Source organism: Phaenicophaeus curvirostris, chromosome Z (genome assembly GCF_032191515.1).
Source record: "Phaenicophaeus curvirostris isolate KB17595 chromosome Z, BPBGC_Pcur_1.0, whole genome shotgun sequence".
Classification (NCBI taxonomy): domain Eukaryota; kingdom Metazoa; phylum Chordata; class Aves; order Cuculiformes; family Cuculidae; genus Phaenicophaeus; species Phaenicophaeus curvirostris.
Window position 1 is genome coordinate 72,208,822 of NC_091431.1, and position 27,899 is coordinate 72,236,720.

General features: G+C 39.4%; 1 protein-coding gene across 3 annotated transcripts in view; it reads left to right on the plus strand.

Moving 5' to 3' along the window:
* SETBP1 (SET binding protein 1) overlaps positions 1-19,936 on the plus strand; it is a 262,079-nt gene extending 242,143 nt beyond the window's left edge. For all 3 annotated transcript variants that reach the window (XM_069880365.1, XM_069880366.1, XM_069880364.1), the window contains 2 exons: positions 13,081-13,248; positions 18,808-19,936. In XM_069880365.1, coding sequence (XP_069736466.1) covers positions 13,081-13,248; positions 18,808-19,364 — 725 coding nt within the window. In that variant the 3' untranslated portion in view covers positions 19,365-19,936. The remainder of the gene's footprint in view (positions 1-13,080; positions 13,249-18,807) is intronic.
* The last annotated feature ends 7,963 nt before the right edge of the window (positions 19,937-27,899 follow it).

The window sequence follows — 27,899 nt, forward strand, 5'->3', positions numbered from 1 at the left end:
AAAAATGAAGAATGGATAAACAAGATGGGAGAGGAAATGTTAAGCTTACTTGGTTGTCTAATCATTCTGAGACATTTTGCCCTTTTTGCTTAGCTTCAAATGTAGATAAAGCAAATGGCGCACTGGGGATGTCTTGTTCTTGCATCTATTGGATAGACTGTATTTATTTCATTGAATCCTTCTTACATACTAGCAATTATAGAGCTATGTCTCTTAAGTTCCTGTGGTTTTCTCTCACCTACAATATTGAATTGCTGGGTTTCTGGGGGGTGGAGGGGTGTTATTATGTATCTTAGTGTTTTATTTACTAGAAGAAGCAAAAAAATGTACTCGCTTCTTTATAATGTCAATAAAAGAAAACACAAACCCTGTCATGAGACAGAAAACAGTATTTCTAATTTTCTCCTTGGGTAACAAATCCATCCTAAAGTATCACGGGAAATTTCCACAGTTTTAAATTTACTACTGTTATACTTTGATGCCTTGCATAGCAGCCGTTTTGCTTCCCATTCAGGGAAGAATTGACAGGGCATGTTTGTGCTGTTCCCTCACTGGTGACAAGAGGATATTTACAGTGATGAGATATTTCCCTACCTACAACAGACTTCGGGACAAGAAAAAATGAAGGCTCAGGGCTCTATTCATTTGCCTTACATGTAGTTCTCAGCTGTCATTTGAGATGCCTAGGATATCCTGCCTGGCCCCAACTGCTCCTGCAGAGGGGCAAAGGTCTTGCCTGAAGCCCTTTATCATATCTGCCAGCCTCCCTTGGATGTTTCGAATACCTTACAGCATTTCAAATACAACCAGGTGTCTATATAGAGCTTAAACTCCTGTCCCAGGGATGCACCATAGACATTTGAGCCTCTCCATTTTAGTAGGAGGGATTTAAACCTGAAACGTGATTTGGCCACAGAGTTTCAGCAGGAGGATGGATCCTCCTTCCCAAATCTGAGGAGTTTACAGCACAAAATCACTGTGTGAGTTAGGTTTCTTAGCTTTCATTATAGTCAGTGAAAGTTTAGCCAACAGAGCCTGGAAAGCAATTAATCTTGGACTAACGTAGATACCCACTTTTTGAGATGAATAACTCATTCACCTTTTCTGACTGTATTAATTGGATCTCTGCTGACTGTTGCAAAAGCTTAGACACAATGTTCTCGTGTAGCATCTGCCAAAAGTTCGAAGAGATGAACGCCCTAGTCCCTTAGTTATTGAAAGAAAAAAATCAGTAGGGTGTAGGTGAAAGCCTATACATTTCTTTTACATGACAAAATTCAAAATCTTTAGTTTGGTTGAGCTGCTTTACTGAGTAGTTACCCCTGTAGGAGAAAACAAGGCCCAAGTGTCTTTTTTGCACCCAGACTACTAAATAAAGTCCATGTTAGACTTATTCCTCCCAGAATCCTCAGGAGGTTTTTTGTGCAAAACTTCCAAGGTCAGCTTTTGCAAACATTTGGCTGAAACTGGGACCTATCCTTAGGTAAATCTGTACAGGGACCTGGAGTGCTAAGTAAATAAAGTACCAGCTTTATTTCAAACAAAGATTGGAGAGCCTGTGTTTGGCAGTTTACTTAAGTTCATTGTTTTTCCCATAGCTTGATGGCCTGACGAATATCTCAGTCAGGGACAGAATTTCAGCAGATTCAGCCAGTGTTTAAATCTTCCCATTGTAATAGTAAAATTCTGCCACCCCAGGAAAATATCAGAACTAAAGAAAAGTTCTGTGTTGCTCTTTCTTGATGCTCTCAGAGTAGATGCTGAAAGGGAACATAGTCCTACCCTGATACACCTTTCTTTACTTTTTCTACCTCATGCTATAAAATAAGCATATAAGGCCATGGGTAGAGAATTTCATTCATTGAAGAACCTAAAATATCCTGTTTTGGCTCCAGTAGATGTGAAAACTGAAGAAAGTCTTGCATAAAAACTGTACAGAAAACCACTCTGGAAATCCAGCGTGGCTCAGGCATAGATGTGCAACATTCAAGTTGATAGCATAACTCCAAATGTCAGCAGTTAAGAGCATTTAGGGTTTTCCCAGTATGCTCTTTATTCTGGTTCTTGTCAATCTGCTTTTCACACATCTGTAAGAAGCAATTTCCTCCTCCAGCTTCTTTCCAATATATCCTTTGTCTCCCATTTCCATCTATTTCCCTATATTATTCTGCTTTGCACTTTTCACCTCTTTAACTTCTTCTTCATCACTCAGATCCCTTCTCACATCTATTCTTCATGAAGGTAGTTTCTGACCTTATTACATGTGGTCTCCCTGCCATTCTTCTTATACTGCTATAGGAAGCAGTCTCCAAAAAGAATTTTAATGAAAACCACTCTCAATAAAGCATTTCCTTCAGAATTTTCCTTTAAAAAAAAAAAGATAAAATCTGAAGATTTTACAAAGTTCATATCAAAGCAATAGAGTATCACTGAGGTTTTTAATAGGATACAAGGAAAAGGATGAACTTCAGGAAAAATTCTGATTTCTAGATCTGTCTTTTTTATTTTTTCCCCTCCACTCACTGTAACCATCAGCTGTTGAAATAAAATTGGATCATTTTTAAATATTTTAGGGATTTTATTTAGAATGCCATTAAAGTAGGGCAACAATTAAAATTTTACATACTATAATGCTAGCAAATTGTTAAACTACTTTTTTTGCTGAGGTTAATTGACAGTAACACTTATGATCTTACCTATGCATCTGTTTAAACAGATCTTTTCATATTTCAGTCAATTATTGTGGTTTTGAGAATTAAAATTAAAAAATACCCCATATCTATTGATCTGAAGTACAGAAAAGGAGAAAGAAGAAGAATGATACATGCACTCCTGGTATGTATTATTTTTCACTCCAGGTGCAGATAAAGCAAGCACTCATTTTAGTGATAAATCATCATTAAAGTGGGATGAATTGACTCAGATATTAAAACAAAGCCAGCACGAAACCTTCTAAAAATAAAAACTCCTCTGTTATAGTTTCCTAGATTGCAGCGTATATGAGGACTTCTATTAAGTGCTGAGTTTTTACTTCAAATGCAAGTCATAGAGTATTTCTTATTGTATGAACTGGGGCACAGCTTATTACAGATAAAGAAAAATGAAATGACTAGTCTGCCCAGTAGGGACAACACTAACTTAGAAGTCAGCAGCTTTGGATGCTCTTATCAGCTCTTTGACTTTCAGCCCATCCTCATCTCACCTTTCCCTACGTGCCAACCACTATAGCTTGCCCACCCTCACTTGCAGCTGCAGTGAGTAGGAAGGTGGGAACCTCTCCAGGGAGCAGTTCAGATATTACTGGACTAAGTTAGATGGTGGAGGTGCCCACATGACTCTTTTGTTTTCCATTTGTGTAAAATGGACAGCTGGGTTTGAGCAACGTCCCTGGTACTGTTTACTTTTCTAACACAGACACAACTACTTAAATTGATTGGTGTAATGCAAATGTAACATTTCAGTTAGAAAGAAAAAATATTAACTAAACTCGTGCATTGTATAGATATTTCCTTTTATCATTTCTGGAGGTGCTGCTGCACTGCTTTTTCTCTGTGGAGGTCTCTTAGTTGAAGTTGTTCAGTAAGATTCTTGATAATTATTTTGCTAACTTCTCTTAGATTCCATCACTTTTTCTACACTGGGTGTGCCTGAAAAATTGCTCCATCATTACACCAACTGAGTCCCCGTGCCTCATCTGTCCTCCTCCCACTAGCAACTTGACTCTTCTGCCCATGCTTCATGCCAGCACTTTCCTACCAAAGCTGTCAGTGTCTCATTTAATCTGTGATAAATAAGAAGTCCTCCCAACTCCATTTGCCTAGGGGATATCAGCTCTATCTGCCACATTTTAAAGTTATCATCCCTGTTGTTAAGAAAAACAACAATTCAAAACACCACCCTTGACTCTTCTCATTACTTACAGACTGAAATTTCCCCATCTGTCTTTCCTCAGCTGTATTCTTGAAAAAGAAATACTACCTTCCATTTCCTTCCTCCCCCGTGAACATATCCTCATCCGCTATGACAGCTCATCTCAGTGTGGCTACTTATCTCTAGTTAGTTCCTTGCTTCTAGATGCAGGTCTTTTTATTTCTGCCCCTTAGCATACCTAGTATCTTTTCATGCCTTTAAAAAAGAGCTTGTTAACACGCTCTTCCACCTAACAATCCTCTCTCACTTTTTTCATATCAGTTCTTTCAGAGATTTAAATTTTTCTCCTTCCCCCTCTGTGAGAGAATTTAGGTCTTCATCACCATGTGTTAAATGATTCATTTACTGACATATTTCATGGCAAATTTCATTTCTCCAGCGTTATTAGTCTTTGTCTCTCTTGATTCTGTCAATTCCAGCAACTGTAAACTAACTCTGCTCAACTAAAAGTTTCTGGGCAAGATAGCAAGCCCCTGTAGCTTAAATCCATGTTCACAAGGCCTGAGGTACTGGAGGTGTGACAGTGAATTAGCCTTACAAACCCTTGGGTATTTCTCTCATTAAATTTATTGTTTGCTGCCACTTGCATATAACTAATATGTTCTTCTAATTTGATCCAACTTCTACTGGAAATCCTTATTTCATGTTTGTCACTCCCTGGCAAGATAAAATGTGGTGGTTTGGACATTTGCAAATCCCAGTTCCAATCTATTAGAAGGGCTGGGGGACTGGGAAGTGCACACAGGGGAGCTGGAGGAGGCTGGGTGTGAGCACACTTACAGCTCCCTTGGGTTACTGTCTCACACTGCCCTGGAATATAAACTACTTGCTCCAACTCCGTTAAATTTTCTCGTTGGGTACACGAAAGACTGCACTTGTAGACACACATCACTATCTCTCATGACCAAAGCAGTACATGCTTTATTCCTCAATTTCTTGACTTGGCCCCCATCTGTTTTCATGCTGGGAATATGCAAAAGAGGAGATAAGGGAATGAGTTGCAAGATTCATGATTCTTTGTGTACCAATATAGGAAAAAAGCAATTCCAAAGCAAAAAAGGCAAAACTCCATATTCCATCTCCTAGGAAGTCTAATTCACTGCAGTACAGGCTTAAAACAGGCAGGAGTTTGTCACATTGTAAATTACAGTTAATCATCCTCTTAGCTAGGGGGGCAATGGGGGCTTGGGGCTCATCTGGATGATATGCAAAATAAGGCATCCTTACCCTTTCTTCCTTGGGTTTAGGATTTTTTTCATTGATAACATTAACAGCTATGTCATTGACAAACATTTCATATCATCGTGGGCTGCAGATTCCTGCAGCCTGCACCTAGCTCCATGCAGTCCTGGGACCCGCCTCCCAAAAGTGGAAGATGATCTGAAGCCTCTACAGACACTTCCACATCTGTACAAAGCAGCAGCGCCTGCTGTGCTTGCTTAAGTAACGCCTTGTGAAGCTTCAGGTATTCAGCATTTGCCACTGTGCTCCCCATCAAGAAACACAATTATCTTCATAAAGAAGTGAAGAGGAAGACTTGCGCCACATTTCTTGAACTCGGGCACAGAGATTCACTCAAGTAGAAAGGAATGGCAAGATGCATTTAACCTCATTAGTTTCAGTAGGGCTGACTTTGTGCAATCCATCAGTGTACAGATACATTAGGGGAACTAAACTATTTCCACATCTCATTTACATAATGGATGGGATGTGAAATGAGTCCTATGGAAGAGAAGTGCCCTGGAGGCACTAAAGTTTATCACAATATGTAAGACTTCTTTTAGATCATTGCATTAAATTTCCACTAACAAGATAACAAATTAATTGTCTGTATTACTGTACTAACCCAATGCGCATGAAGTGTATGATTTCAGCAGAGGAAGGTAGCTGTTTAAGACAGCTTGGTGGTTAGAGGGAGGCAGAAGGGATTAGTTTGTCTCCCAGCATTTGTGTGCTATAATGTTGGCCCTCCTCCTGCCCCTTTAAGAAATCTGGCTTTTCTCTAATCTGATGTTGGACTTGAGCTTTATTAGTGAAGTGAGGGAGAATGAGTAAATCAACTGTATCAGACAAGCCTCAGGACATCTGGAAATTGATCATTCTGCAGAAATAAGCACTCTCTGTTTATTAGCTGGGAGTTCATCACTATCGCTTCTCTTTATCCAATTCCTAAGAGATTTCAAAGCTATCATCATAGCATTAGCTCTTCTGACTGTGCTACTGCAGATAAAGATCAGAAGATCTATCTAATGATGGCTTTCTCAGTCTCCTTCTTTCTTTCTCTAAAGATATCCTGATTTAAAAATAAATAAATAAACTAGGAAAATGTCTGGACTGAAATAAAGCAGTGTCCATGCCTTAAATTTTGCCTGTTGGCAACAAAAGTAATTTTTTTTTTTTTTGTTATTCCACAGAAACTTGGTTTTATCAAGGGGCACACATCCTGCAGAATAGAAAATCCCGTATAGAATAGGTGGAATTTGAAGATTCTAATGTGGTGATGGAAAAGGATAGAAGACCTAAAGCCATAAAGTAGTGTTGTACGTTGAAAGTACAGTTATTTTTAAATTATAATACACGTCAAATAGAAGCCAGGGAAATGAATTCCATAAGTTAAAAAGGTAATAATATTACTTTAAGAAGAATAATTACTTTCCTTAACTACATTTATCACATAGTAATTCAGTTCTCTCTTCAGGAATATGATGCAATGCCAAACTTTTGACTGATTCATTTAAAACCAGCCTTAAGAAAAGATTCACCCAGATATGAGGCTGCTTCTGGTTCTTTATTCAAAGTGGAGAAGTTATCAAAATGCAAATACTATGACTAACTTAATGTTTAGATGTGCATTCCTGTACAGCTGCATTGCATAACTACATTACGGAAAGAAACTGGGAGAAAAATTGTCTGTAAGAGTTTCCTGATAACAATGGTCAGATGTAGAAACTATTTAAGTACGGTTGTGGACATCCAGAAATCTGTGGGGAGTACAAAATCCAATCCAATGAACTCTCTAAAGAAAAATCTTCCCTAGCAGAAGCTTCACTAAAATCAATTTTTATCAGCTGATTTTCTCTGTTTTCCAATAACATATTAACATTTATTATCTCTTTTGAACTAGCACTTAAGAGTTCCAGCCTGGGTGCACATTGTGCTAGATTCTGTACGTAAATTAAAGAAGAAAATGTGGATGTTGTCCAAAAACCTTTCCATATAAGTACAAGATGAGAGAAAACAGATGAATGCAATAAGCAGAGTGAACAGGATTTAATAGTAAAGCAAGCACAGTTAATTAATCCATTTGTACAGAGACTAGCACAATGGAGCTAGACCACATTATTCACAATGTAAGTACTTAATAACAACAACAATAATGAGTAGGTCTTTAAAATTAATTTATTAATTAGCAGTCAGAGCTCATAAGTTTCTTAGCCAGTGAATGAAGAATGCCAGATTTTTATCCAAAGTATTAGAGGACTCATAAATCTTTAAGATAAAGGCCAGTTTTACATCAGTATTTTGTTCCCTCAGACTGTTTCTGCCAGTCTGCCCTGACCTAGAATACTGCTTCTGCTGGTTTATCCTTTTATTTATGGTCATTATGATTATTTATTTACAATCATGCCATCATTGTTTTAGGGTCTTGATAATCTTCATTTCTGCCCTTGCTTTTGAAGCTGTCCTTTCTTTCTGTCTTTTCTCATTAAACAAATAATAATTATTTTCATCCCTACTTTTCTCCCCATTGCTCACTTGCATGTGTTGTCTGGCCTGTTAGTAGAACTCAGGACAATTAAGGTGTGGGTCTTTCATTGGGTGAAGCAGGCTCTAATTTGGAACAAATGTACAAAGATCAACAGACAGGCAATAAATAAAGTCCGGATCAGGCCCACCAGAATAGATCATCTCTCTCTAAAGGAGCAGCAGAGGACAAAATACACTAGAATAATGGAGGTGCACATGTGAATTTTAAGTTCTGAGTTCCCTGTGATGATGTTGCAGATTACTTCCTTTCAGCCGATTTAAAGATGGGTTGAATTGGGTTGTCTTATGTAAAGCCTTCTGAACAGAGCATTCCAAATGAAAAGTCCAGCAAAAGGTGGTGACACCGTAACAGCAGGTCCATCTGCTCAAGGGACAGACCTCTCACTACTGCAGTGTGAATCACAGCCTTGTGAGAGAATCACTGCACCTCTGTTGGTTTCCAACAATACCTCTGAGTCTCTGTTTGCATTTGGGTATCTGTAAAAGAAACCTGACGGTCTTCCTTTTTGGCGGCTCCAGATCCATAAATTACTCCTGCTCCTCAATTTAGATGAGAATTTGAGTGAGGTGAGTGATACAAGCTGAAGAAACCAAGTGCCTAAAACACAAGACAGATGGCTGAACCCATGATCCACCAGTGATGCGCTGCAATTGGGCCATGTAGACTTTGAAGTAATTCATTACATTTGTTTCTCTTCTGTAGGGGGAGGGTTTTCCTCAGTGATTTGTATGACCTTGCTAAGCCCAGATAGGTGGTAATTGAGCAGCAACTACTTCTTCAGAAGAAACAGAATAAAAATATTGAAAATATTGACTCACCCCAAAGGCAGTAAGCAGCACTTTGGTCTTTGACCTTTAAGCATCCTAGGGCAGTCAATAACCTGGCTGTTAGATGCTGTGCCTGCCACTGATTTTGATTTGGGAGTAGTTTAACCTTGAACCAAGATCCAAGTAACCACGGCAACAGGAAGTCGGCCTCTCCATCCAAGGAGTGGGAATCCATAAATCAAGGTCCCTAATGCAAACACTGTGTGCAGGTAGAGATTTGAGAGGATAAGTGGTTTGTGAGGGATTACCTTTGAAAAAATGAATGACTGTCCCTTGATATGTTGAAGCACAGCTTCACAGAGACTTTTTTTTATCAATAGAGGTCAACAGGTTACAGCTGCATGTTTTCACACAGCTCTTTATATAGGCCCTTCAGTTTAATTAGAAGCAGATGTTGAATTTATGAGGTTGTTAGCATTACTATGTACCATATGCACATCCATATATGTGTATGTATTGATACATACACCCGCATCTCCACATATCATGTGCACAGACTTCATTCATGAATAAATGATGCTAAGGCTCAAACAAGCACTATGGAGTGGCGAAACCCTAGTTTTGCATATCCACAGTTCCATAATGCTGTGATCCCATAGGTGTAATTGCCTTGTTAAATATCCTTATTATTCTATGGGACACCACTTCATTTGGTGTATTACACTCGCCTAATGAACAGCTATCTGGTAGCTGAATTTTCCTATTGCTATTCAATGTGTGACATCATGTCTCATTTATACTACATTTCTAAGCCTTGGTATGAATAGATGAATGTTTCATGAATGTTGATAATTTTATTTTCACAACCCTGCTCTTGAGATAAGGGGTGTATTATTGTTCTCATTTGCAATAGAGAAGCTGAGAGAGACTGAAGTTGAATAAATACAATTTGAGATGCTTAATACTTGATTTGAGTCTCTGGAAGGATGTGTGGTCTAATAGGTAGAAACTCCTCTTCATATCTCCACCAAGCTGTGACCTGGAGTTCTGTCCCACTCCTGATTAGTTTTACATTCAGATCCATTCTCCTCTGTTAAGTCCCAGGCTGATATTAGGTCACCAGTCCATCAGGACTCATATTTCCAGGTGGCTCAATCTGTAGCCCCATCTTTCAGACTCTTCTCACTGGTGCAGTTCTTCTGTGCTTGAGTGTTCTGTAGATCTCTTCCACAGTTTCTGAGACAACTCATAGGGCTCCTGATACTTCATATTTCATGTGCAAGGAGCAAATGTAGGGACTGTTCATAGCAGCTGTAAGATGAAAATACAAGGAATTGTTGATTGGTGTCTGGAGAGGGTCAGAAGAGCAGTTTCTGTCTCTGTTCTAAGATCTTCTTGATCTTCTGAAAGAGGTATTAGGCTACCTGTGGGAACTTTTGAGGAGTTACCAGGTGCTATCCAGGGGTAGTCAGAGAGAGCAGTAGAGCCTTACTGCTACAGGGGACAAAGGCCTGGGACTTGAATCAGGGAAATAGTGGAGACATACCAATCCAAATCTGAGTGGCAAATCAAGCAAAGGTGGTAGGACATCTACACGACTGACTAAGAAGCTCCTGGGTAATGTCAGACATAAAGGAAGTAAAAAAGAAGTGAAAGCAGGACTAGATAACCCAGAGAGTGATGGATACATTGTCCAAGCATGCAGGGTTGGGCTTAGGAAGCCAAAACCCATCTGGAAGTGAATCTAGCAAGGGCAGAAGGGCAACAAGAAATATTACTGCATGTATATAAAAAAAGAGGCCTAGAGAAAATATGGGCCCTTACTGAATGGAGCAGTGGCCCTAGTGGCAAAAGAGCATCAGAAGACCATTGTCTGCTTTGCCTATATCTTTACTGGTAATACTGGCTTTTAGAAATCCCAGGCCCCTGAGTCTGGTGAGGAAAGGAAACTTTCTCTGTGTGGAGGAGGATCTGGTTAGGGAACAGTTAAACAGAACATTCATAAATCCATGGGAGTTGAAAGGATGCACCCAAAAGTGCTGAGGGTGCTGTCTGATGTCATTATGAGACCACCCTCATTTATTCTTGAAAGGTCATTGTGAATGGGAGAGGATCCTGAGGACTAGAAGAAAGAAAATGATATTCCAATAAGGAGAAGACCCAAAAAGCTATATGCTCACCAGTCTCGTCCTAAACCCTGGGAAAGTGTTGGAGCAAATAAGCCTGGAAAGCTTTTCCAAACGTATGAAGGACAAGAAAGTGACCAGCAGTAGTCAGCTTAGATTTATGAAAGGAAAATTATGCCTTATCATCCTGATGTTTCTTACCTCAACTTCTGCAAGACTTTTAACAGTCTCTTATAATCTTCTTATGGATAAGCTGATGAAATGCAGACTAGATAAATGGTTGATGAGATGAACAGAAAACTGGCTGAACTGCTGGGCTTACAGGGTAGGGATCAGTGGCATGAAGTCCAACTAGAAGCCAGTCACTGATGGTGTACCCAAGGTGTTGATACTCAGGCCAAAACTATTTAACATGTTAAATAATGAGCCAGGTGATGGGGTAAAGATTATCTTCAGAAAATTTGGAGAGTTTACAAGACTGAGAGGAGTGGTTGATATGACAGGTGGCCTTCCAGAGGAACTTTGACAGGCTGGAGAAATGGGCTGAGAGGAACCTCATGAAGTTCAACAAGAAGTGCAAAGTCCTGTGCCTGGAGAGGAATAAGCCTATGCATCAGTACCTGCTGGTGGCTGATCAGCTGGAAAGCAGCTTGGCAGAAAAGGCCTTGGGATCCTGATAGACACCATGTTGACCATGATCGAGCAATGTGCTCTTGCATCAAAGAAGGCCAACACCTTCCTGGGTTGCATTGTAAGTGCTGCCTGCTGATCAAAGAAGGATGATCTCTCCTATATATTCAGCTCTGGTGAGGTCACACCTGGAGAGCAGTGCCCAGTTCTGGAGGCAGAGACAGGTGGGAGATAGTCCAACGAAGGGCCGCAATGATGACTGAGGGTCTGGAGCAGCTCTTCTATGAGGAAACGCTAAGACAATCTGTTCAGACCTGTTCTTTCAGGAGAAGAAAGTGTTTAAGGGGGTTCTTATCTATGTGTATAAATGTCTGATAGGGAGGAATAAAGAAGACAGATCTGGACTCTTGTCAGTGGTGTCCAGTGACAGGACAAGAGTCACTGGGCACAAAATAAAACACAGAAGGTTTTACCTAGACATCACAAACCACATTTTTACTGTGTGAGTGATTGAACATGAGAACAAAGTTTCCTCGAGAGATATGGAGTCTTCCTTCTTGGAGATATTCAAAACCTGGCTAGACATAGTCCAAGGCAACCTCTTTTAGCTTAAGCAGGGTGGGTGAACTAAATGATCTCAAGAAGAACCTTCTGATCTTTAAGCTGTTCTGTGATTTTTTAATCTTCATGCAATTTATTTGCCAAAATCTCATGCATTTTGTTTGAAGCCCATGTGCAGGCTGAGATTTGGAAAGAGAAGGAATTTATAAAGGATTACCTGTAAAAAAGAATCACTGTTTTGTTAAAAACAAAACACAATGTTCTCATCCTAGCAAACTTTTCCTCCAGTCTCAGGAGAGTGGGGCTCCTGGCTTCTACAAAACAATAACCATGAGGATTTTTCCAAAATGGGGAAAAAAACACCCAGTCTTATTGTAAAAAGTAACCGAGGAATTTTAGTGGTCTTTCTGCTTGGTAAATTTTATATCTAGATACAGTGTTTATACAGGCACATGAACTCACAGAAATATTACAGATAAATGGGTGGGTACAGATTCAGGTTTTTTTAGGCAGATATCAAATATGTAAAATTTCAATCCCAGAATTTTAAACCTGACAGATTTACGAGAAAATAAAATGAGTTCAGATCATAAGAGAGTTTGAGAAACATCATTTAGGGAGGAACCTAGCAGTCCTGAGTGCGTAAATTCTGGAATATCTGACCTCTTTGGCTTATTTCTACCACTCATTTGTTCTGTTTTGTAATCTCTAGATAGAAAAATGTATAACAAATTGTTCTTTCTTTTAAACTACTACCTCTTTAATGAGTCATAAGGTAAATTTTCATTAGGAAGGGGTTTCCTGAAAAATAAGTGTGTGTAATGTGCTTTAGGCAGGGAATTATGGACTGATACGGTTTCTGATGCCTGCTCCTTACTCAAATGCAACACCCACGGACCAACTTATTACAGAAGAGAGGTGTGCGAGTGGAGAATACACTATACAGAGAATGACAAATATAAAATCCAGCTAAATACAGATAAGAAGCTTATCTGTCTTGATACGCATTCAAAAGTGTGGGATTCCTTGGAGAATAAAAAGTAGCAATGTGAAATTATTATGTTAGTTTACCATTGTTTATAGAGATAAGTAATGGTACATCCTGAATCAAAATTATTAAAAAACATAATAACAATCATGATCTTTGATAGTATAAATACCATATTACAGGCACATACACAGGAAAATATGGAAACATACTAGGGTAGCAAGGTCAGCAACTGGCTACTTTTTTTGCAGGCATTTCCCAGACTAGTTGCTTTATCAGTATTCATCCAAATTTTGTTTTCATCCCCAGGAATTGCAGGTCCCCACTTAAAAGCAGACCAGACTTCACTTCATGGTAAAATGGAAAGTTCTGCCTGTAACATGATGACCAGAAGGAAACCAGCAGCTGTTGACAGTGTTGCAATGCCGACTCCAGTATTATCTCTCCTACCTTCATCATCAGCAATGTCTGAAGCAGGTAATGTTTTCTTCCACACCCTCTATTTCTTCCCTGTCTGCTTCCTTCTGACACTGCACTGAACAGTATGTGCTTGTATTTCTCTTCGTGATTGGAGAAGTAGCTGCAAATATGCATATCTAATATGATAATCAGACTGTAATTTGTCTAACGCTTTCTTATCATGATCATATCTTGGCATATCCAATCTCTTTTATTCACATACCATCACTTCTGCAATAAGGAGGACACAAGTAGCACCAGCCCGTATGGCCTAGCAGGGGACTCTGAAGCAAGACTCTTGGGTTCCTTTCTCATCTTCGTTGTTCGTTTATTTGAATGTTCCCATCACTGCAACACGAACATGCCAAATACACAGTGAATAGCTAAGGAGCAGCTGAAATTTCTGTCTGCATACTTCAGTGATTTTAGCATAATATTCTGTCTTGCAAATGCAAAATTGTCTGGGGCAATGAACAGCGATTTAAAACACATCAGAATAAATAAGTCAGAATAGTATGTTTTTCAATCAATTTATATTTTGTACTTCTATTTTGAATCAGATTGGAAAGGTGATAGCTTCATAAGTCAGAAATTGAGCCAAGCCATTCAGGCATCAGCATGCCTTTTCTTGGGCATGGGTAGAGAAGTTAATCTTGCATTGTGTCTTAATTTCCAGTGAATAGGGAAACTACTGTACATTGCTCTATATTCAGCCATTAGGAGTTTCATAGTCTTGTCAAATATTTGATTCCACATTCACAAAAAATGTATTTGTATCACTGAGTTATGAAATGATTAATTATGCAATTGAAATTTCTGTTTCAGTGCACTTCATCTGATTTTACTCTCATTTCATGAATAAATAGTAAAAACAAGAGATTCGTGCTATAAAATAGCCTCTGCAATGTTGAACTTTAATATTAAAAAATCGGGATTCTCTGTTCAGTCCTTAATACTCTCCTAAATATAAACTAAGGACAGAATTTTAATGCAGCAGAGAATGAAAGCACACAAATATTTTATGATCAGTTTTAAGATGAAAGTGTATGCTTGACTGCATAGTTCATTCTTTCCATTTTCAGAAGTCTAATTAAATTGTTGGTTTATCTGTAGCCCAGATGTTGAAATAATTTAGTGAAAACTGAAAGAAACTGAATTAATGGGAAAGCAGGACAGTGCTATGGGTTTTCCGTAATTAATAGGGAGCCCTTTGAAAATTCCTTCATTCAAACCAAATCAACAAACTGAGCCCAGCTGTTGAGCAAACAGTCGGCTGTGTGCTAGGGTCTTGCAAGCAGTTTCAGGCAACTACAAAGGAATAGAGAATGACAGGCAGTAAGAAGGATCTTTAGTACTGCAGACATAACAAAGCCATCCAGAATAAAGTTAGGGGAGCGATGGAGAACTTCTAAGGGGTCTCACCTACCTGTGCTCACTGCCTCGTTCAACAATGCTGTGCTGGAGTGGACCCTCCAGGTGTTTTTAGCTGCCCTCGGAAATGTATGGTTTTGGTACAGAATTCTTGCTTTGCCTTGGAAGCTATTTCCAGTGTTATATCAATCCTCCCTGACTTCCTGGCATGGCCAGCAGCCATTTCAATTTGTCTCTGTCTGTGAGACAGAGCCTCGCTGCATCTGTGTACTGCTGAGAGGGGAGAAACACTGGCTCTCTGTGTGCCTTATTTTAAATGTACACAGATGATTTTTAAGACTAACATTGGCCCTTGATTGTTTGAGGCAAATAGGTGAGGTTTGCGGAGTGAGAAAAGGTTGGAAGAAAAGTGCAAAAGCCTGTGCTACTTCAAGTATTTCTTGCTTATTTTCACTTTAGACTGGATTGTGCCAAACAGCTTCAGGCTTTCGTGCAGGCAGCTTGTGGCCATGCAGCCTAGGGAGGTGTAGGGATATAACTGTCCACAGGCAGCAAAGTTTCCCTGCCTGCATCTGCAGCACCTAGTGGCTGCCACCATGCTTTATCATCTCTGTAGGATGCATATTCCCCTTCTTATATGCCTGCATGCAGACAGGGTGTTGTTATTCCCCACATGCTTTTCAGCCCTGTTTAGATTAATTCCACCAGATAAAGCAGGATGCAAATATTCCACCCAAAGCAAGATTTCCATGTAGAAACAGCAAAGTATGTGCAGGAAGAGAACTACAAAGCCTAAAATCAATGCAGAACAACTTGGGTCCAAGGTTGGGCAGGATCTGTCTGGATAAAATGGAAAAGATTAGTACTTAGCTTTGGTTTTCAGCAGAGTAGTATATCACATGGCAATATAAAGAAATATTTTGTATCAAAGATTGCTCACGAAGAGCTTCCAGATGAGTTGATAACTCCTAATGGTTCTTGTTTCAGTAGTGGTTTATTTTGGCAGATCTCCCTCCTATTTTGTCATATGCACACCTCATCAAATCTTCCCCCTGCAGACCCATCAGACCCTTTTGTGCAGTCTCCATACTCCAAATGTAGAATCAGATGTCCCTGACTCTCAATAGTCAAAATAACATTGGGTTTCCTAAGATCTCCTTAAAAAAGCTTGACTTGAAAGCATATTACTTATTCAATATATGCATTCCAACTATTGGCGGACAATGTAACGCAACTCAAATACTTTCTAAAGCTTGCAAGTTTAGAGTCTTGCTTAGGAGAAAAGTAAAAGCATTATTAGTAGCTTCTAACAAGCTTCCTGAGAAAGTTATAAACTCCCTAAAGCATATATGAAAGAAAAATCAGTGCAGTAAGCCAGCACAGAGCAGCATATATATGTTTGGGGCTTTTTTCTATATGAGAAAATGAGTTTTAATCCAAAAGGAAATGGACTGTCAGCTTGCAAAGTTTCAGGAGCGCAAAACAGTGTCTAAACAACATGAAAAGAAAGAGCTCATAGATTCATATATAACTTTAGATCAGATTTCAGATTTACATGTGGGTGTCTGCGTATCAGGCAGTTCGGCAGAAACTTACCTTCACTGCACACAGACACTGTCTGCTCACCATCTGACTCCACTCAGATTTCTAAGCCTCGATGTCCTGGACCTCTTGGGTTCCTAAGACACCTATTGGATTTTGTCAGATTGACAAAAGACCTGCAGCTTCCTTTTCCCTAATCAAGATGTCAGAAGGGTGTCCATGCTCACCTAAAATGGCATTGAGTTTCCATTTTAGAAACAGAGGTCATCTTCTACTGACTGTATGGACCAGATATCCATTGACTGCAATGAAGTGGTAATACTGAGCTGCAGAAAAAACTGACAGCTGATAGATCATAGTAAAGACATAAAATCTTTGCAGATACTTGACTAATTTTTTATTTCAAGTTTATTTCCTGTCCTTTGAGTCTCTTTTTTCAATGAAAGGTGAGAGTATTGTCAAATCTCCTGATTTCACCTTGAACTTTGCATTTTTTCCTGTATTTTTGCTAAAATTTCCATCTCCAAGCTTTATTTCATCAACTGAAATATTTCAGCTGTATTTCTAAAAAGATAATTGCAACCTGAATATAGGAATGTATAAAAGGAGTCTTGAAAATGTGTTCTCACAACAAGAAGAAAAAGCAAAAGTTGGACAGTGAATACAAAGAGTGTGGAAAAATCTTCTTAAATCTTCTAACCTGAAGCAGCTCCCAGGATCTGGGAAGGACTCAAGGGAGTCGAATGCTTAGGGTTAGAAATAGCGGGACTATATATGTCAATACCCAGTGAGACCAGATGAGGGTAATCATTTTGTGTGTCAGGGGTCTAACCTTTTTCTGATCAGATAACTGAGAAATAGTTCACTGCTACTTGCCCTTAGGGGTTTTGCATCCATGCTTGTTAGGGGTGACTTACTTGAGAGGAATGTTGTCCAACTAATTATCTTCCTCTATTCAATTTGGATATTTAATTTCCTTTCTCTTTTTTTTTTGTACCAAAATGACTACATTTTCCTTTTCGTTTGTCCTCTGTGAATCACAAACTGCAAATAGATTTTATTTTTCTTTTTAGTATAAGGAGTGGGTTACATATGGAAAATGTATTTTGTTTTGTAATTAATGAAAACCAGACTTTGGGAAGTTGGCCATCCAGGTCTTTATTTATAAGAGAGCATATGTCTGTGTTTTGTTTATGACTCACTCCTACTTCTTGCATTGGAACTTGGGGTTTGTTTACGCAAGCTCTTTGCTGAATCCAAGCAACATGGGGGTATAAGAGCCAATAATTTATGTTCTCCAAGAGAGGAAGAAAGTGAGTGAGGTTTGTATGTTGAATCTGTCATAGCCCATAGAGAGCAAGAGGAGATTCTACCACTTGACAGCTCCTGGTTATCTACAGAAAATGCTGCAATAGCAACTTCATTTAAACTACTACTAGGAGATTAGCCTGTTAGCCAGGAAAGGAGTGATAACCCCCAAATGAACCTTTCTCAAAATCTCGGCTGCTCTGGAAACTTCAAGGATTTTAAACCCAAATGACTGCTTGACAGTCAGGTGTAAATTAAGTTTGCAAGTAGGTGTGGGCTGAGGTTAATTTAGTGGGATGTTTTATTCTTTACTGAAATGATATTCCGAACTCCATCATTTCTTTTTGAGCAGTGCAGAATAGATATGTTAGGAGTGAAAGGAAACACCAGTTATTCCAATAGCAGAATTAATATATTTCATTTGTCTCACAAAGGGGTAGTTATTTATAATCCATGTGCAAATCCTGAACTCTGAATAATTGCCACATGTAGTAATGGACAACAAGACATTTTAAGAAAAATGAGCAAGGTCTCATGTCCTAAGCAAAGGACCAGAAGCCAATAAAGGCTGGGTACTTTTTCCAGCTCTGACAGTGACTCACAACGTGACTTTGGCAAGAGACTTCACTGCTTTGGACTTCATTCAGATCTTAAGTAAGTGATCTGAACCAGGAGTAAGCTTATTTTGGTGGTCATTAAATTCAATTATATGATTGAGTAGTTTCAGCTAGAATCTGTGGAAATGATAGTAATGAAACTCAGGGCCAGATTAGTGAATTTGCCACAGGTAAAGTCATGCACCCACCTTTTCTGTGCACCCCAGTTTCAGTAAAAAAATACTTCTCATGCTAACTGTCACACTTGGCAAATATTAAAGGCCAGGATAAAGACATCAGGAGTACACGTTTGCGACACAGAATGTTTAATAGTTATAGAAGTTGAATACAACACCTGTCCTAAACAGTCCTTCTTTCCCTCCCACTAGGGATTTAGAAATGAGAATGAAGCAAATTCACAGTAAAACACTGCTGTGGAAAAGCTTTATTTCTTTTGAAAATGGGAGAGCTCTAGAGAAGTCTCTAAGGACTGCTTAATAGCTAAAGTTGTGTTTTAGTCTAGGACAGTGAAAAGGAAGTAATAGCAATTCCTCTGGGATTGTAATAAATGAACTTTTAACTTTATTTTTGCTGCTTTCCTATGCAGAGCCCTTTCTCATATCCGTTGCATTTTCAGCAGTCATATTCTGCTTACTGGGCTTGAAAGCAACCAGACTTTGTGACACTGAAATCAGGCAAAGGAGGTTTTCCATTCATAGTTGTTTAAACCGCTGCTGTTTCTGTCCTTGTCTCCCGACAGCCGGCCCACCACTGAAAAAAAGGTTCAAGCGCCGAGAAATTGAAGCAATCCAGTGTGAGGTGCGAAAGATGTGCAACTACACCAAGATCCTGTCCACAAAGAAGAACCTGGATCATGTGAACAAGATCCTGAAAGCCAAGCGGCTGCAGAGACAATCAAAGACAGGCAATAACTTTGTCAAGAAGCGGAGGGGGCGTCCTCGAAAGCAACCGCTCTCCTTCGATGAAGACTCCAGAGACCAAATGCCCGTTCTGGAAAAATGCATTGACCTTCCCAGTAAAAGAGGTCAGAGACCGACACTCAACCCTTTGATATTGGAGCAAGCAGACAGTCAAGATACAATCATGGCCACCATTGAAGCTGTCATACACATGGCTCGAGAGACGCCACCTCCACCACCTCCTCTTCCTCCTCCTCCTCCTCCACCTCCTCTTCCTCCACCCCGGATGCCCCGGGTTGGAAAAAGGAAAAGCAAGTCCCTGCAAGAGGAAGAGGAGGATGTGAAAGTGAAGCGGCACCGGAAAGGAAGAGGAAGCGAAAGCGATGGCCTTCCCTAAGGCTGGCACACACTGTTGGATGTCAAGTGCCAGTAGCGGGGCATGCCAGGACTAAGAGACTGGAGGCACGCAGTCTACTTCGCCCCTGTGGCAGTACCAGACTTACTTGTCTCTTCGGCGGCTGAAGCCTGCCATGGAGAACTGTGCCAGACGGGTTTCACATCTTCCTCTTCATCACTTTGGCCCCAGACCCCCAAGAAAAAGGGGGAAAGGGTGCTGGAATTATGGGGATATGGGGGGAGGGGGGTGTGACTTTGTTGGGGATAGCATCTACTTTGCAGTGTTTCCAAAACTAATTAGCATCTCAGCATTGCTGTTCTCATACCATACCCGGAGACGGGAGGTCATCCTCGCAGAGAGCTGAGCTTTGTCGTTCAGGGCTGCATGCTCAACTCTGATTCTGTTTGGCAGGCCAGGTGAAACTAAGTGTAACCATACCATAGTAGAAATCACTGTTAAAAAGAAAAAAAAAAAAGAAACAAAAGTAAAAAAGAACAAAAAAATAGTGTAATTTTCTCAACTGTGATCTTGGTTATAATCTGTTTGATTTTTTTTTTTTCCAGTTTTATATACCTAATAGGCTTTGGGGCAGCATAACCCAAAATGCCTGACTCCTACTAGAACTATGTATTACTTTCTCATTTACATGCCTAGTTACAACTAACTGCAATATAGGCAATAGAAAAGTAGAGCCACGTGCACACTCATTCTGAATGGTATCCCAAGAAACAACAGAATATCACAACATTTAAATAAGTTGTACACGGTTATAATAGCACGTTTCAATGAAGCAACTTGGCATTTTCAATAGCATGTGAAAAAGGGGTCATCCATCAACCAAGTTGTTTTGGTGCTTGGTACATATGAGTAGAGGACAGCAAGGCACTTCTGGGGAATAGAGTTATAGTAAACATGGACAAAATCACCAAAAAAAGAATACAAAAAATATAAAAGAAAAAAATATAATGCTGAAAAAATAAAGTAAAAAGAAAAGGCCCAAACCAACCAGTTCTTACCACTTGCAATTCCCAGTGAAATTGATGGGAAACCCAGGATCGGAATAATTTGCATTGGGTAGCAATGCCTTGATATGTTCTTTTAAAGAAAACAGACAAAGTAGATTGTTTTTAAAAAATAGATAACAAAACCCTATGGAAAATAGGTTCTTTCTTGGCAATTATTTCTTAAAAAAGAAAAGGAATAAGTGTTCTTATCTGAAAATAAAAATAAACATGTTCAAAGGGTATCACCACTGCAATTGTATTAATGCCACTTTGGACATGTTCTCCAAGTTGTGGTTGCCTTAATAAACTAAAAAAAATTTTCTTTTTTGTACATAATGTAATTATAAAGCTCTCAGTCTGCATGAATGCAAACTGTGTGTGACAAATCGTCTCTTTAAATGGTCAGTTCAAATTGTACATTTCTCATTCAAGTTGTACGTTAGCCATTGATTTTACTTGGGTTAAATACCCAAGCTCCATTTCCACAGACCAATTAAAATGTTTAACTAAAACAAAGACTGAACATGAAGCTGTTCCATTGCAGTAGCAATGCTTTTAGGAAAAAAAAAAAAAAAAAAAGTTAGTTGTTGAAATCTGAATAGATACTTCCAAATTTATTTCATTTATTTTTAAAGTACTTCAGTACAGTCAACACCTGGCATGGCAAGATGGATATTAAAATGGGAGGGGGGAGGGAAAATTCCAGCAAGGAAGTGAGGACTGGAATTAATGATTCACAAGCCAACTGCTATTCCCTTTTTTGAGAAATCTTTGAACTGGCTTATTGCCAAGGAAACATCAAATAGCATGACACTAAAAAAAAAAAGAAAAAAGAACACCAAAAAACCTAACAAACTCAACGAAAAAAGTCCCCACAAAAAATATTGTGTTTCTATTCTATTATTTATTTACAAAAATCATACCAAGACTATAGTGTTAAAGGGACACTGTAAACATGCAGCTCATTATTTTTAAAGACTGATTTTTCTTCTGTGATAGCACCTTAGCTTATTAAAAGTGAATGCATTTGGGGTTTGGATAGGGGCTGGGAGACTGGAACAGGGGATATTTTCTTTTTTTTTTAAAGTTTAAACAAATTTTGAGATCCTATCTCCTTAAAACTGATAAAGGGGATCACAGAATTTTGTTTCCATATTGTTTTGTATCTTTCATCATACTCATTTACTCTTTGTGTTTGTTATTTTTTTTTGTTTTCCAATTAATGCAGCTTAGAAATAAACTGGCTGGTTGCTCATTGTGTTACAACAAAATTTGCTTTTCGGTTCTCTTAAATTAGCACAGTGTTATTTACTGAAATTCTAGGCCTGCAGAAAAAAAAGCACTTAAGCCACCTTGAGCTCCTCCCTTATTCTTTAATAGGCATTGGACTGAGGTTTGGTTGATTCAGAAATCCTGTTTTTCCATCTTTCCTTTAGGCCTGAAAGTACGTGATAGTCTTGCTTAAAATGCAAGAAAAACTGTTTGGTATTCCATGTAGCCTATAAGATGAAACTAAGCCAGACACAAGCTTATCCTTAGTTTTATCTTCGGTGATCTCCTAGCATTGAAGGACATTTCGATGTGTAGCAACTGGAGCAAAGGCCTGAAAGGACCAAATTCTGTCATTGAATGTCCATTGCGGCTTCAAGACACGTCAGACCTTGCAGAGTGCCAATAAGGGCTGGATTTGAGCTGTTCCATTCTGGATGCGCTGGGATGCAGCCCCCCTATATCACTGAATGGCTGCTGCCTCCCACGCACCTGACTTTTGGAGAAAAAAGTGCTCCTGTTCTTCCAAAAAGTATTACCCAAAATGCTGCTACAGGCACAGTGCTTAAGGAGAGCATCTGCTCAGAAGACACAACCCTGTATTCCCTTCACTGAGCATTTCACACAGGGCAAGAAAAAAATTATGAGACCCTCTTGGTCCTAGGGAAAGCAAGGAAAATACTCAAGACTTGGTAAATGCAAGCTGTCATTGTAACATGGGCTTTACTTCAGATACCCAAGATTTATTTTCATGGCAAGAAGGTGCTGGTAGAACATGGTACTGCAGTACAGCTTTGGTTGTTTGTCCAGGCAACTGCCTAGTGAAGGCAGTCCTGGCTGGCAGCAAGATTAGCTTGTTAATTTGTATGAAGGCAGGCTGAAAATATTGTTAGATGGCACTCAGAATTTGTGTTCTGCATGTTGCATAGTCTATAAATATGATAAGCAAGTTGCTGACAGAATAATATTATAAGGCGATGTACTACATGCAGATCATAAAGGATTTAGTTTTAGGGCTTAAGGCTAAAATCCCACTCCTGCAGTTTATTACCCAACAATATTCCGGTAATGAGCTTTTTGAATTTTTTTCCCCCTACCACTAGGAAGATTTACTGAGGAACTCTCTAAATTCTCCCCACACTTTACCAAGAAATGTATAAAACTGGGGGAAAAGCCCTTTTGCTTATTAAGAACATAAAGGCCTTTCAAACACCTCCACTGTGTCACAGATTAACACACATCTTAATATGCTTCTATAAAAATGTGAAACAAAATCACATGGCTGCAAGCCATGTGAAATGAGGCCAAAGGTTTGCATCCTTTCCAGGGGTCTTGTACTCCTCAATCCGGAATAAAACCAGGAACGGGCATAAGCGCGTAGGGTGAGAGGGAGAAAAAAAAAAATAAAAGAACTTGTGTCTCTAAGAGCTTCATACTCCTAGTTTCTTAAGCCCATCAATATTAAATTTTCTGTGAAGCACCTTGCATGTTTTTGGGTAATTGTCAAAAAGAAAAACCACAAAAATGAGAAAAAAATAGTAAGTTATAATAGTCATCAGCTGCTAGGGCATCCTACAGCACAGCCCATGACTCTTCACTTGACAGCAATGCTTTGGGCCATTCATGAAGAATATTCCATTTGTGTTGTTGTATTTGTTTAGCACTATCTGGTACCATGAGTTACTGGTTTGTCATTGGGGCTTCTGAGTGCTACAGCAATATGAAAAATAAACAGGAGTCACTGTTCCATACAAAAGGATTTCCCCAAGTCTTATTTTCACAGGCCCTAATTCAGGACTGCACTTAAGCACATTTATGTAGTATCCTGAAGAGTAAAAGAACAAGGAAAATAAGACAAGAAAGAAAAAAAGTGAAAAGATGGTTTGCTGAATTGAGAAAACATACATCATGCCCTTGCAGTGCCTCTTCTTTCCATATCATCCAAAAACTGGGGTGCAGCACTTCTGAGATAATTAGAAGCACATTTCAAGACAAGACACATATTTGAGATCTCCTTAAGATGCCTGCCTAGGTTATATAAAACACTACGTATAAGAAAAAGAAAAAGAAAAAAAATTTGGAAACATGAAAAGAGCTGCCAATTGGACAACATGGGGAAGAAGTTCAATCCCATGTTGATTTGTTTTACTTTTCTTTTTCTTTATTTTTTTAAGCTATTTCTTAAATAATAAATGCACATGAAGTGTTAAATATGTATATACTGTATTTCAAAAAAATTAAAAAAATCAAACGAATGGGGCACAAGATTGTTCTATAAGTCGTGCTGGCTAATTTTTAGTTTCTATTCATAAGTGGTTTTTAAAAGCCTTTTTTAAAGTGTAATTTGCATGTTCTACTTTGATTGTATGTAAACATATTTTAGAGCAAAAAAATGTATTTGTATTTTATTGAATATAGAGGCAAGAAAAAAACTTGTACATTGTTTGAAATGTTCTTTTTGTAACAGTTTTTATTCATGAAGCATTTTTGTACATTTAAAAATGGATATGGACTTGATGTTCTTTGAGGCTTAGATACATCTGGCATGCTTTAATGTCATGCTCCTTCATGATCTTAGATGTTGGTTTTTAAACATTTTTTTCTAAAACAAAGCTCAGTCTTTTCGCTACCAAATCAGGTTAGCACAGTATAGAGCACTTAACTAAAAAAAAAAAAAGAAAAAAAAAGTTAATCCTATTCATATGTTATTCATTGTGTGAAATTAAAGGAATTCAATTCAGTCTAACATGAGTTGTGAATTCTTTTGTCTTATTTTCCATCTGTTTCCCATCACTAAGGAGTTTAATAGCTTTTGGGATGCTAATACCATGCATTCGCAAGCCCTCTTTATGGTAATGGAGAAAAACATGCTTTGGTTCTGTTCTTTTTTCTTTTTTTTCCTTATTTTCCCAGAATATCCTTAAAAGTCAGAAATGGACTGTGCCAAGGGCCCCATGGACAAAGAGGGGATTCACACTTTGAGGCTGTGCATATCACCAAAAGAACATAAACATCTCTGGTCCAAATCATCTCCCCAGGCACCAGTACAGTAGTACTTCCCACCCAGGTGGGATTCCTAATTCCAAAGCCAGTGAAGCGTCTTTCTCCACTATCCCTGCAGAAAACAGGGGGTCCCAGGAGCTGGGTTATGGATGATAGGGTGGCATGAGCCAACCCTGTGCTTGCTGAGTATCAGAGATGAAGGGCTGTAGGCCAGGGGATATTTTCTATTTTGCAAAATCTCATGCTGTGACAATGGGACTTGGAAGTGTTCGTAGTATGGGTTTAAGTTTCTCTTCCAAGTTACTGCTGAGCGTGGTCAGCTGCCATTACACAGCCAGCTTCAACATCCACAAGTTCCTCTGCAGCGACATCAGATTCCATCTTTTTTCTCCACCTCAAACAGGATCCATCGCCTTCCTCAACGGCTTAGCTACCTTCGTATGGAAATTAAATCTTGTTTCCTGGGCAAGGCAGTGATGCTCAGGCGAGACAGACAACGTCTTCTCATATTCTTCCCTTCTAAAGCTTTGTGGGATGGTCTGGCTTAGTAGAACTGACTCATACAACCACAAAGATGACCCCTCTGACTACTGTTTTTATAGCTATTGCCTTATGTTGCTGGAGTAGAGCTGCTCCAAAGATCTCAAATGTAATGAGACTTTATTCTTTCTCCTCTTTCTTTCTTTAACATATGCATAGCCCCAGCTTTTGACAACAGCTTGCAAAAGTGCTAACATCTTTGCTCACTGTTTTTACTGGGCTCTGTGATGTATAAGCCACTGGTCTCCAACCCTGACCACATTTTCCTAAAAGGCCTGCATTAAGACTCCCTTAGAAGTGTCTTTGAACTGTCAAGTTTCGTATCTCAGGACTGATCTCCCCTCCTGCCAGTGATTTTCTATGAGCTCCCACTGTCATTGAGCTCTACTGTACTTTTGTGATGTCGCCTTACAGGCATGATGGACCAAGTCTCGGAGAGCAGTCATCATTAGAACAAGAGTTGAGGATGTTGGGTTTCTGTCATTTGGGGACAGGGTTGATGAGGGAGGCTCCCTCCCTGATGTTTTCCTGCTTTTTTGCCTCTGATCTCTTTTTCAGCAAACCATTGACAACCATGTACAGTGTCAGAGCATCATACTCCCCACCAGTCGTCTTCTGGACAGGGAGAAGCCTTTGATCAGCATCCCCATATGCTTTCACAGGGTAAAGTCAGGTACTTGCTAGGATCAACCTGTGACTTTCACCCCTGGTAACTGTGCCAGCAATGTCTATTCCTATGGATTAAACCAATTCTGAGAAAACTCTTTGAAAGTCTTAGAAATAAGGTTTAGGAAATGCACAATGCCTAGCAGGTTGTAACGGTTTTTTAGATCTCTTTTTTAATGTGATAATGTTCTCTCATTTTATATGAGTTCAGTGTTTTTCAAATTTATTTAGAATGTTTTCATTCTTAATCTCTGCCCTGTAATAATTAAAAATAATGAAAACAGCAAATGTGTGCAAAATAACTATCATCAGAAATAATGTTTGTTTCTGGTTATCTTTCTTTTTTTCTGAGTATATTTTCTTCTAGAAGTAGTGAAGCTCAATTCAAACTTTCTTTGGTCATCCTTCATATAATTGGACTTCCACTTTAGGAGGTAATTTTGCACTCCATCCTCAAGGCGTGGATAAGGAGATGAGGGACTATGACAAATTTGAGAATTGGACCTGTGCTAATCTCATGAAATTCAACAAGGCCAAGTGCAAGGTCGTGCACCTGGGTCAGGGCAATCCCTAGCACAATTACAGGCTGGGCAAAATGGATTAAGAGTAAGCCTGAAGTGAAGGACTTGGGGGTGCTGGTGGATGGGAAGCTCAACATAAGCCAGCAATGTGCTTGCAGCCCAGAAACCAACTGTATCTTGGGCTACATCAAAAGAAGTGTGATGTCATATCAAGGGAGGTAATTCTGCCCCTCTACTCTGCTCTCATGAGACTTCACCTGGAGTGCTGCATTCAGTTCTGGAGCCATCAGCAGAGGAAGGACATGGATCTGTTGGAGTGAGTCCAGAGGCCATAAAGATGACCTGAGGACTGGAGAACCCTCCTTAAGAGAACAGGGTGAGAACTCGTCTTATCCATCCTGAAGAAGAGAAAGCTCTGGGGAATACTTGTAGCAGCCTTTCAGTACTTACAGGGAGGATTCAGGAAAGCTGGAGAGGGGCTCTTGATCAGGGAGTGCAGGGATAAGATGACGGGCAACAATTTTAAGCTGGAAAAGGGGAGACTGAGATGAAATCTTAGGAAGAAATGGTTTCTTGTGAGAGTGGTGAGGCGCTGGCACAGGTTGCCCAGAGAAGCTGTGGATGCCCCATCCCTGGAGTGTTCAAGGCCTGGTGAGATCACAGAATAAGCAGGTTGGAAGAGACCCACCAGATCATCGAGTCCAACCGTTCCCATCAAAGATGAGACTTTGAGCAACCAGATCCAGTGGGAGGTGTCCCTGCCTATGGGAAGGTGGTTGGAACTGGATGATCTTTAAGGTTCCTTCCAACCCAAACTATTCTATGATTCCATGAGTACTATCCCTTGGGTCAAACAATGATCTTCATTCAGTTTTGATAGTGGAGGTTGTTAATGTCCTCTGGGACATGAAGTCTGACTGCAGTGACCTTAACTCATCCTCAGCTGGCAGAGACAAACCTCAGCCTCAGCCTTTCTCTCCCCCATGGTACCATTTACGGGCTGTGTGAGTTCATGATAACATTATTGCTGTTCTGTGACACAAACCATGCTCATAATTTTAGAACAATTCTACTGTTACTGACTAAGTAGAAAAATTTTCAAGTGATTTTGAGGGGATCAGTGCCAGGGCACTACTCAGAGCCCTTCAGTACATACCATCTGGCAAACTCTAGAAAGCAAAGGGAAGCATAGATTCAACCTGTTTGGCCCTGTATGAGCAATTAATGAACCACATCATTGCGCTAACACAAAGGTTTCAGAGCTAACAGAAAGTACTGAAATCACAGTGAAGTTTTTTTGCTACAAGTGGCAGGAATAACGGGTGTGAAAGCACCACAGGACTTGTAAAAAGGAGTTCAACAGAATGTTGGTGCCTAAGAGGTTAGAATAAGTCATTTCATTATGACAACTGACTTTCTGTGTAACACAAAACAACCTTATTGGCCCACATTCTCATCTTATGCAGATAAGCACTATCCATTTCAAGTGCATTGAAGCAGTTTGCAAGAGCAAAAGATCTGTTTTCATTTTC